The following is a 12,338-nucleotide window of genomic DNA, read 5'->3' on the forward strand; positions in this document are numbered from 1 at the left end:
CCAAAGGGATCTTTCCATTCAATAATAATGTGACAATTCACTACAGAATCACACAAGGCTTGGGGTTTTTTTGCACTTAATTTATTTATTTTTAATGTTGCAATACATATATGAAATCTTTACATAGTGATACATATACATTATATTCGTAAATTCACATTTTCACATTTCATTATGTACCAACATTTATCCATTTCTTATTTCTTGGCCTGTGTCTTCCCTCCACCCATGCGTGACTTCCTTGTTATTATTTTGTAACTTTATTATTGAGATTGTAATTTTGTATCTTAATAATTAAACATTTAATCTTATATATCTGCTTAGCTTAGCTTAGCTTAGCTTAACTTAACTTTGTGAAATCAGTCTATACACATCAATAAATTCTTGATGGAGCATCTTTTGGTCATGTATTCTTCCACACATTTCCATTCCTGTTTGAGATTTTGTTTAGATTGCATTCTAATTGTTGCCGTCATTTTTGCTAATTCAATCATTTCAAAACATTTATTTTGCCAATCTTTCAATGTTGGTACTTCTTCTGATTTCCAGTTTTTTGCAATCAGTAACCTTGCGGCAGCTGTTGCATATAAAAAGATTCTTTTCATGTCTTTTGGGTTGCCCGGTCTTATTCAACATCTTTATCAACGACTTGGATGATGGACTCAAGGGCATCCTGATCAAATTTGCAGATGACACCAAACTGGGAGGGGTGGCTAACACCCCAGAGGACAGGATCACACTTCAAAACGACCTTGACAGATTAGAGAACTGGGCCAAAACAAACAAGATGAATTTTAACAGGGAGAAATGTAAAGTATTGCACTTGGGCAAAAAAAATGAGAGGCACAAATACAAGATGGGTGACACCTGGCTTGAGAGCAGTACATGTGAAAAGGATCTAGGAGTCTTGGTTGACCACAAACTTGACATGAGCCAACAGTGTGACGCGGCAGCTAAAAAAGCCAATGCAATTCTGGGCTGCATCAATAGGAGTATAGCATCTAGATCAAGGGAAGTAATAGTGCCACTGTATTCTGCTCTGGTCAGACCTCACCTGGAGTACTGTGTCCAGTTCTGGGCACCACAGTTCAAGAAGGACACTGACAAACTGGAACGTGTCCAGAGGAGGGCAACCAAAATGGTCAAAGGCCTGGAAACGATGCCTTATGAGGAACGGCTAAGGGAGCTGGGCATGTTTAGCCTGGAGAAGAGGAGGTTAAGGGGTGATATGATAGCCATGTTCAAATATATAAAAGGATGTCACATAGAGGAGGGAGAAAGGTTGTTTTCTGCTGCTCCAGAGAAGCGGACACGGAGCAATGGATCCAAACTACAAGAAAGAAGATTCCACCTAAACATTAGGAAGAACTTCCTGACAGTAAGAGCTGTTCGACAGTGGAATTTGCTGCCAAGGAGTGTGGTGGAGTCTCCTTCTTTGGAGGTCTTTAAGCAGAGGCTTGACAACCATATGTCAGGAGTGCTCTGATGGTGTTTCCTGCTTGGCAGGGGGTTGGACTCGATGGCCCTTGTGGTCTCTTCCAACTCTATGATTCTATGATTCTATGATTTGTTATAGTTCCTAAAAGGAATGTTTCCGGCTTCTTACACAAGGCTTGTTTTTACAGGTGAAATTGGGCAAGGCCAATCTTGGTTGAACAAACTGAGCTTCAACAAGAACAAGCTCTCATTTGTAACATGCCTGAATGAAAGGAAAGGAAACAAAACCGCACAAAAAGGTATTTCGACAACATAGGCTGAAGCATATATTCTGCCTGACATACATTCCATTGTACCATTCCCACGGTGAGACATGGGTGTTTCCTTAGAAATATATCCTATTTGTGGTAAGTGTAAACTCCTCTTGACTCACCTCATTTTTGTGTCTGTCACCCCAGTAGTCATTCAGGAGTTCTGGAGAACTAAATTTCCTAGGAAGCCATGGGCTCCTGAGTTCAGGGAAAGAGCTTGCTGCCACTGCTGTGACTTGCCTGCTGCAAATTGGGAAGAAGGGATGCGGTTGGCAGCAGGAAATGAGACGCTGAAGGAAGAACAGAGGCTGATTGGCAGGCAGCAATGCCGCCTGCTTAGATCTGTGGAACTAGCGCATTTACAAGTCCACATAATGTTCATTCAAACATTTGAAAATCCTAAAGTGAGACAACAACTAACCTTTGGAACCCCTGTCCATTAACATTACATGGGTACCTTCACTGTATTATTTTCATAATCTGCTAAAAACCTGTTTTGGTTCAGCAAACCTACCCAGGTATGTAACTTTAGTGTGCAGTTTTAACATGATTTTAATAAGTACAATTTTTTTAAAGAACTGTTAAAAGAACAGGCAACTTGCTTTAAATGTTTGTTTTTACTAGCATTTTTAAAGATTTTTTATTTGAACATTTTATATTGTCTTTTCTATACTGCTTAGTAGAGGTCTTTTGTTTGCATAAGTGGTATATAAATTTTATGAAATAATAATAAATACAATATGGTCCAAACCAAGCCCAGGGGCAAATCTTGGAGTATCTATGCTTGTCTCATAAGTGTGGGAGTTTGTGTATCAAGCTTCACTAAGTCAGAATTCACCACCACCACTAACTTTACACACATTAGGTCAGGACTGATGAACCTGTGGCCTTCATAAGTCACCGTGTGGCCTTCCAGATGTTGTGGAATCCAGCAACCATCAGCCCATCCAGCATGGCTAATGATCAGAGACCATGGGAGTTGTAAACAAGCAACATCTGCTGCACCTCTAGGTTCCCCATCCCCGAATTAGCCAAATTTGAGTAATTCCTGTGCTATGTCAGGATTTCTAACATATTTTGCATGGTCTGACTGACTTCACCTTACTTAAAGTGCTTTTGTCCTCTCTCTGCTGGTGAGTGCATAATAATGCATTCTTTATGTTTAGTGGTTAATATTGAGTGGGATTGGATAATGGTAGAGGAGGTTTTCAGCTATGAGCATTTCTGGTTCATTTTGCTTCATGTCTTACATAGTCAAGAATTACATTTATATATACATATCACAGGTCACCCCAGTGCTCCTAGAGTGCTCTTTCATGACAATCAACTGGATGGATGCCTGTCCAAAGAAGAACAGCTTTACATTCCATACAGACTAGCAAAATTATATATTACCAAGGTAAACAAACAAACAAAGTAATTTCTGATATGAATTGACTTCAGTAAATAAATAACTGCTAATGCATTACTTCTTTTTATAAACACACTAATGTAGAGAAAGGTCTTTCATCTACTTTTCCTACTGGAGGGTACTTCTCTTAGGGCAGGTAATTAATTTATTGTTAAATCATTTTCTCCATTTAAGGGAAGGCCAACATGAAAAATTGTCTGTTGCACTATTAGCCATGACAGATGTTAACCAGTTTTTGTGCTTTGTAAGTGATGTCCCTAGAAAACATAGAAAATATAAGTTTATTTCAATTTCCTCAGGAATAATAATACAGTAAAAATAATAATAGTAATAATTTTAACTGTTAAAATTGTTCAAACATGATAATATGTTCAGGTCCTGATCCTTTGGCAAGGCATATTTTGTTTCATTTTTAATGTTTACTCTGGTGGAAGCCTGGCTTGCATCCAATACACTGTGCTTATCCAAACTAATATATTTGTCCTGGGATCAGGGCATCTGAGGTCGGATGAGAAGGGTGGCTTTGTGTGCTAATCCACTAAGAGACATCTTCTGTCATAACATTGTTCTAAGCTAAACAAGGCAGAGAAGGAGCAGACTGGGCACCCACCATATAGCATCATGCATTCTGCTTTGCATAAGAATTGAGGATGGATTAAAGTTATCTGTATGAATAAGCTTTCTTTTTTTCTCAGCAAAGTTCATAATACCATAATGCAACCTTCTCATAGTTTTTATATTATAATAATTGAAGCCTCAGTAGAGTATAGCAACCTCAGTTGCTATACTTCATCCAAAGAAAGGTATATATAAAACTATGCCTAAATGGGGGAAAGGAGAGCAATCCAGCCCCCCTCTCTTCACAGCTGATCTAGCTACTGGTGCTGGGCCCAATTTAGAGCTAGTGCAGCCAAAAAAGGGGGACAAAATGGTCTCCCACACATTCTGCCCTGGCCAGTGTGAGCAGCAGGGCTTTGGGTGTGAAATGGCTCCACCACCTTGGTCAGCCATAGTGATCCTGGCCAGGGGTTGGGATTGCTCCCCAGGTCTTGAAGCTAAGACTCAAGAGAAAGCAAACAATTCTCCATTGTCTCTGTGAATATTAATGAATTACGTGGTAAGAACTTTTAATTGTTTCTCTGCTTCTTGACTGCTACCGTGGGAGGGATCGGATTCCCCGAAGCCTGACATCATGTAAATATCTTCCTACAGCACACCAGTGTCTGCTTAAACCAGAATTTGGCAGCAGGCATCGCATTCTGCCAGAGGGGCAGTGACCTCCCAAACTCTAATAAAAGTCTTGTTCAGTTCACCCACACTCTTTATCAGGCCTCACTTCACATCTTCCTGCCAGTTTCAGAAACAAACAACAAAGCCCATACAGAGCCTCACCATCCTATGGGATTAAAGGGATGGCACAGCATGCCAAAGTGACTGCAATTACCTGTCCAAGGTCTGGACAGGTTGTATTAAGGCTGCATTCCTGCAGATGTATATAATAATCATTCTCAATTAATTTGGTGGGATCTGATTTCTGAATAAACAGACATATGATCAGCTTTTGCTTACAACAGCTACTTGTTAAAACCATTACTTTTTTTAACATCAAAGAATGAAATGCATATTTCAAAATCTTAAAAATCAGACACTGACCCAGAAAAGGACAGTATTATAAAATACCCTAAATTATATGGCATGGTAAAACAGACTCATTATTCTGATGTTACAGATTGGTTTTAGTGCTTTAGCTTTATTCATTCATTGCTTCTCTTATACTACTGTCAACATTTAAATGGATGTTTGTCCACAACACACTCATTCTTCGCACTGACAGATGAAAAAGAGGGCAGGGTTCGTCCACCTTTATCACTTGTTAGTTAGAGGGGGGGTTCCTAGGTACAGCTTGTCATGCAAACTACTATTCCTGCTGAAATTTCCTTGAGTACACAACTGTTAAAGGTGCAAGAGTCTGCCTTCTTTTGCATCTGTCTACTGTACTTTGTTTATTACTTTGCAGTAAGTGCTGGTTATTGGGAGGGATGAATAAAATGTTCCAATCTGTTGCTGCTTTCTTTTTTTTCTTCTTCTTTTTAGATTGCTAAAGACATGCATCAGATGAAAATTGGGTACACGAAGGCAATCAAAGAGCTGGAGCATGTAGGAAAAGAAAACCAGGTGATTTTTCTAAAGTTGCAAATAAACTCCAGGGGTCCAATTCTTCCATTTACTGTGAGAACAAACAAGGCTCAGCAAACCACGTTCTACTTTTGTTTGACTAACACATGATGCATCAAAGAGGGTAGTGCGGGGGGAGGTAGAGATAATTTATTTGTTCAGGTAGAAGTCCTACACACAATTACCTCAATAGGACTTACTTCTGAGTAGACATGTTTATGATTGCAAGGGTAGCTTCTATCCAGCTTTACAGAGGACAGTCCTCTGTTGGACGGGCTGTCAGATCCAAGTCCAGATGAAAGATCAAGAACCATAAGAAGGGCAAGGAGGAGTCTTGAAGTTGCCCATCAACACTTAGTGCCTGGACAGACTGAGCAGGCATACAGGCCCCCACTTTGGTAAGATGTTTTGTATTGCTCTGTAAATTATAGTAATTATTTCCTAAGTGCACATCTTTACATATAAACTAGAATTTGTAATTTTTATGCAAATCTGGCTTTGAGTTTTCTTTCATAGAATCATAGAATCATAGAGTTGGAAGAGACCACAAGGGCCATCGAGTCCAACCCCCTGCCAAGCAGGAAACACCATCAGAGCACTCCTGACATATGGTTGTCAAGCCTCTGCTTAAAGACCTCCAAAGAAGGAGACTCCACCACACTCCTTGGCAGCAAATTCCACTGTCGAACAGCTCTTACTGTCAGGAAGTTCTTCCTAATGTTTAGGTGGAATCTTCTTTCTTGTAGTTTGGATCCATTGCTCCGTGTCCGCTTCTCTGGAGCAGCAGAAAACAACCTTTCTCCCTCCTCTATGTGACATCCTTTCCTTCTCTAATTTTTAATTTTAATTTTATTTTTTATGATACAAGATGGCCACCCTAAGATTAAGGAGATTTTAAACTACATTATATGCAGAGATGGACATCCCTTAGCCTGTTGAAAAATGGGATTTAGCTTGTTGAATTTGGCGTAGGTGTAGCTAACTTTCTACAATAGTCTTGCTTCCTTTTTAAAATGTGTGCAAAGTCAGATTTATTATGAAAGTGTGAAGGTGAACACTAGATATACAGGTGTATTTGTCTATTCTTCATAAATATTCTAGGAAGTAAACAATCATGCAGAATAGGAAAGAAAGGAATAATCACAACTTATACTGCCCTATTCTCTGTCTATTCATGACACCACACCTGTTTCATCACCTGTGCTCGCTTCATACCTGATGATGCACACACAGTTGATCCACACCTGAGTAGATTTCCCAGAAACAGAAGGAATTTATGCACAATGAAATGTCATGCTCTGAAAGCGGAGTCATTGTTCAGCCCACAAAGAACAACACACAGCCTGGTTTCTGGGTGTATTTGCTATTCATGTTTCATGCAGTTGGGAAGGTAAAAGAATGCGTTCAGTTGAACTTGGGCAGTTCCACACATTTAAAGCACATCCAGCACATGCTGAAGCACATGGTTTCCCTCAAAATTTCCTGGGAACCTTAGTTTGTTGAAGGTGCTGAAAGTTGTGGTTCTGTAATGGAGAAACTACAGTTCCTAGGATTCTTTGAGGGAACTCAGGTGGTTTAAATATATGTTGGATGAGCAGATGGAATTATTTGCTTTGACCTATAATCATAATCATAGAATCTTAGAGCTGAAAGGGATCCAGGGGTCATCTAGTCCAACCCCCTGCAAGGCAGGAATCTCAGCTAAAGCATCCATGACAAATGGCCATCTGACCTCTGCTTTGAAACCTCCAAGGAAGGAGAGTCCACCACCTCCCATGGGAGTCTGTTCCACTGCCAAACAGCTCTTACTGTCAGAAAGTTTTCCTGATGTTTAGTCAGAATCTTTTTTCCTGTCACTTGAAGCCATTGATTTGAGTCCTACCCTCCATAGCAGGAGAAAACAAGCTTGCTCCCTCCTCCATGTGACAGCCCTTAAGATATTTGAAGATGGTTATCATATCTCCTCTCAGTCTCCTCTTTTCCAGGCTAAACATACCCAGCTCCTTCAAGCACTCCTCATAAGCCTTGATTTCCAGACCCTTGATCATCTTGGTTGTCCTCCTCTGCACATGTTCCAACTTGTCAACATCCTTCTTAAATTGTGGTGCCCAGAATTGGACACAGTATTCCAGGTGTGGTCTGACCAAGGCAGAATATGACTGATCTTGATCTGGACACTATACTTGATTGGGCTGGTGGGTCAGTGCCCCATTCCCTCTAGTGGACCAGTCCCCACTATATTAATCTGCATTTATTCTATACAAAATGCTATATTTGCTATCTTCCCACACCTGGCTGAATGCTACGTGCAATTTACATGGCAGTGTTTAAAACAGTTTTTGTATTAGATGGTAGCTCCCTCTGGTGGTGTTTTAGGTGTGTAAATCAGAGCAGTTGCAAGGATTAAACTTGCAACAGGAAACTGCCTTCTGTTAAGTGCAAAGCAAATTTAGATGTCCTTTTACATTTCTGTCACTTAGCTGTGTGGTATCAGTGGAGTACAGAGGTCCTGGCCCAAGCAAATAACCAGAAAGAGGGAGAGAGAGTCGTTTGAGGAGCAGAATAAGTTATGTCTCTTGATCCATACCATTCAGAGATCCTTTAGAACCTAGCAGAAACTAGGTTGGAGAACCATGGGGATGTCAGACAATTTCTATGAAAACAGGCATGGGAGCAGAAATTGCCAGGGTTTGCTTATTTGTCTCATGTCTAGAACAGAAATTAATCCAGCATTTGCTGCTGCTTTTTTCTTCCCACAAATTTTATGTTAACAGTGACACCCACTCACTCCTATTTCCACTGTCTTTCCTTTGGATTAAAACAAATGGCATTTGCATTTAAATGAATAGTGTTGATGATAATAATAATAATAATAATAATAATAATAATAATAAATGGTTTTGATATGAATGGTGTTGTTGTTGATGATGATGATGATGATAATAAATGGTGTTGATATAATAATAATAATAATAATAATAATAATAATAATAATAGTGTAATTAGCTGCATAAATTCTGGCACATCACTAATAACTTTGTTTTTGTCAGAAGACAAACTGCAGCAGAATGGAAATAGTGTTGCATGCATGGGTTGGAATGGAAACCAGTGCCTTCTTATAGCCCTATTGAACCCCAAGCCATGGTTCAGTTCTCTCCTCACTGACCACAGACCGTAGCCAAGGTCTGTTCTTCATCATAGCTCATGGTTGATGAGGAGACACCTTCAACATGCTAAACTAAACCTGTTGGAGTAACTAAAATTAGGGAAGGGGTTGATTTCTTTCATAAGCATTAAAAAGCCCATGGATGAGCTAATACAAGTGCCTGTTCAGCCACGCCAGTTGCTACAGCAATGGCCCAGTGCCAATTATATATGTGATTAAGGCATGCCAGCTCATTAGTCAGTCTTGTTGGTCTGTCTGAGGTCAGTGAGTGAATGAGTCTGTCTGTGAATCAGAGTCTGTGTTAGTCCTCTATGTCACACCCTCATTCTAAGATGTAGGCTAGCTTTATTCTTTTCATTTTTTCATTGATGGTTCAACTCTTTGTTTTAATTATTCTTGAAATGATTGATTATGGAAATGTTGTAAAATAGTGATCATTGTTTTGCCCTCTTGTCCAATTCATTGGCTTATTTAAAGGTAATGCTGTTATGAGAACAACCCACTGAGTGGTTTGTGCATCTCTTCTTCCCTGTTCCTCCATTATGGCCATTAGAGCCATAAACCCTGGCAAACTAAACCCTGACTAAACCTGGCAAACTATGGTTAATCTTATCTATGGTTGGTGGAAACAAGCCAACTTCAAACTAGGGTTTAATGAAGTTTGCTTGTTCAAATCAGCCATAGTTAAGACCAGCAATAGTTTAGGATTCAGATGGCACTCTAAATTTTAGTAAGTCTAAAATAGAAACTCCTCCTCATGGCCACTAGAAGAGAAGAGTGGATTGAGAAGCATGCAAGCCCAGAGCTCTCTGAGGCTCATTGTTGTAATGCTAAACCATGGCTTGGCTGCTAAACTTTAGCATTATATCCAAACAATTAGTAATTAGATAGCAATTAGAGGCTATCAAGTGTCTTTATGCTGAGTACAGAAAAATCCAGAAACCAATGAACTCCTGTTAGCATTTGCTCAAAGCTGAAGTCAATGCCCTAGAGCTTTATCCAAGTAAAGAAAACTAGCATAGAATGGTGGAGAGGTATCAAGAACCATGATTCAAAGGTTTTGGTTTACACCTGCCACTTCTTTTTTAGTTGCCTTTAAAGCTAGCTTATTTTCTTAATCATAATATTTTGGATAGGAACAAGCTATGATGGCTCTGAAAAATCAGTATAGCAACAAAATGAAGAACTTGCGAGCTCAGCTGGAGGCCTATCAAGAGACAGTAGACAAGAAAAACCAATACTGGCAAGACACAACAAAGGTAAAAAGGAAAATACTGTCACCTTGAATGGATGGGATACAACTTTTCCCCTAAAACTTCATGAGGCTATATGAACAATATTTAGGACTAGTAGATCAGCAATTAGCAATTTCACATTTGCCCTTTAAGTTAATAAATAAAGGGCAAATGTGCAATTGCTGATTGCTAATCTACTAGTCTCTTTATTAAGGAAGGTAAGCTACTTTGCACACAAAAAAATCATTTCTTATGAGCCATGAAGATCCTGTGAGGTGTACCACCATCACAACTTTCACAGGCATGAACTTGTGACCCAATATTTGCAGATGTGCAAAAAATCTTTTGAAAGAAACCATGGTGGTCGGGGGGGGGCAGCCCAATGAAGCCAGAGTGTGCTCTGTGGTCATGGAATGTTGACTGGCTATTGCTGGGAGGGGGAGACAGAAAACATTGGGAGAGGAGGGGAAACTGAATGGGGGGGTGGCTGGAGTCCTGCGGAGAAGCTATTATTCGATCTGTAATGATGATGATGATGATGATGATGATGATAATTCTGGATGGCTTCCAGCAGAATACAAAAACATAAAACATCAGATGCTAAAACCTTCCCAATACAGGGCTGCCTTCAGGTGTCTTCTAAAAATTGTGTAGATCTTTTTCTCCTTGACATCTGATGGGAGGGTGTTCCACAGGGAGGGTGCTATTGCCAAGAAGCCCCTTTGCCTGGGTCCCTGTAACTTCACTTTTCACAGTGAGGGAACCAGCAGAAGGCCCTTGGACTTGGACCTCAGGCTGAATGAGCGGAGACGCTCCTCCAGGTATACTGCAACCTTTTGTTATAGGTTCCATTTCTACAGTATGATTACTGTAGCAATTAGAACAAGCAAGCAGGTTTCTCTCTTTGCCCGTCTGGTTAAGATAATAGTCTCCTTTCTGTATAATTATACACCCAGAAACTGAAGGAAGAAAATAGAATACTGAGACAAGAGAAAGAAGAGCTGGCAAATCAGATCACACTACAGAGGGAAAAATGGGGTGATGAAAAGGTAACTCAGAAGTAGTTTGGAGTAATTTGACTTTAAAAAACCCAATTGAAATTGTATAAAGTTTTCTCCTTTTTTGACTAGCAAATTTAAACAGATGTCTGCACACATAGATTATGTAATTAGGACCTGTAAATTAAATTAATGGTCCTTAGATTAGTCCACTGGCATTGCATTTTCTGATTTCAACCAAAGTCATGTTCTCTCTGCTTTGAGGATCAGGTGAATAAATACATTGATCCCTGCCAAATCTAGCACTTTCCTGGTCACAGTGGAGCTGACCCAGGGGAAGAATGCATGCCTAAATGCACCTAGTTAACCTGAGATGCCTGCACAATATATCAGTTGCACTGAAGCAATAGATAACAGATGGATCATGGTAAAACGCAATCCTACAACATCAGAGAAGGCTAACGAGGTCCACCATAAGCTCTGTCTTGAGCTGGCAAGAGCAGCTTACCAGGAATGCAGCAGTCGATGCCAATAGCAGGAGCAAGTTGGGCAAGTTGGCATTTTTTGATTAAATGCTTACCAAAAAATGCATATTTTGTGAGAAATATGTTCAAATATGTGAATTTCCATGGAGGTTTTTTAAAAAACAAGCAAACAGAGTTTAATTTGGAATTCGGTCAGAACAAAGTAATGAATAAATACCTGTGAAAGTGACACGTACTGTAAATAGGCAGGTCCCTGCACCTCTAGGGCCAATGTTTGACCCTCAGCCTAGCAGCCATCATCATTCTCTGGTGCTCTGCAGGAGAAGCACATAGCATTGCTCTTCTCCTCACATAAAGTGTGTATTATTTGCAAAGCAGTATTATAAGTGATTTCTATTAAACCCTATCCTGCCCTGAAGCTTCAGAGCAGGTGACATCAGAAATAGGACTTCCTGGTTTTAAAACTAACCTTTAGTAATATGTTGTTCTATTTTTCCATGGTGTTCTCTTGTGTTGGTTTTCAGTGTTATTTTTGTTTTAATATATACCATCGTACTATATGTTGTAAACTATTTAACTGTGAAATGAAGGAAAATATATAAATATTTTAATAATAAATAAACAAACCACAATATATATGAGACATTCTTCTATTGATCTGCAAAAGAATTGAAAACTGAACAGTTATGATCTTTTGCAGGCTTGGCTGCTCAAGAGCACCACTCAAAAGCTAGACTGCCTGCATAACCAGCACACCTTAAGTAAGTGTTTCCCTTCAAAAGAATGACTGCTTGAATGAATTATAGACAACGTGCCTGTCAGGGAACTGTCATCGGAAGAACAGGTGGTGGAGGGGCTCCCAGAGGTTGAGAGAGACTTATCAGCGGAGGAGGGAACCAGCAGGGGGCGAGAAAGAGCTCCAAGGGAAGGCGAGTCAGAAGATTGGCTCAGAGACAATTCCAGCGAGAACAGCGAGGAGGTTTCAGGACCTCCATTAGGGACACCCACTCCTCGCCGGAAATTGTCACGTAGAGAGTCCAGAAGACGTGTTTCCGTTAAGGAGCTGTTATGCTGGAAGAAATTCCGTAAACGCCCACTGTCGGATTCTGCCAGCGACTGA

The 12,338-nt window shown here is 40.0% G+C and overlaps 1 protein-coding gene across 2 annotated transcripts in view; it reads left to right on the top strand.

The window, feature by feature from the left end:
- Positions 1 to 12,338, top strand: part of LOC310744941 (uncharacterized protein) — a 41,617-nt gene that overhangs the window by 19,615 nt on the left and 9,664 nt on the right. For both annotated transcript variants that reach the window (XM_083577032.1, XM_083577033.1), the window contains 6 exons: positions 1,626 to 1,736; positions 3,035 to 3,147; positions 5,254 to 5,334; positions 9,637 to 9,759; positions 10,692 to 10,784; positions 11,919 to 11,979. In XM_083577032.1, coding sequence (XP_083433158.1) covers positions 1,626 to 1,736; positions 3,035 to 3,147; positions 5,254 to 5,334; positions 9,637 to 9,759; positions 10,692 to 10,784; positions 11,919 to 11,979 — 582 coding nt within the window. The remainder of the gene's footprint in view (positions 1 to 1,625; positions 1,737 to 3,034; positions 3,148 to 5,253; positions 5,335 to 9,636; positions 9,760 to 10,691; positions 10,785 to 11,918; positions 11,980 to 12,338) is intronic.

Source organism: Podarcis filfolensis, assembly GCF_964270895.1.
Source record: "Podarcis filfolensis genome assembly, chromosome: 11".
NCBI lineage: Eukaryota > Metazoa > Chordata > Lepidosauria > Squamata > Lacertidae > Podarcis > Podarcis filfolensis.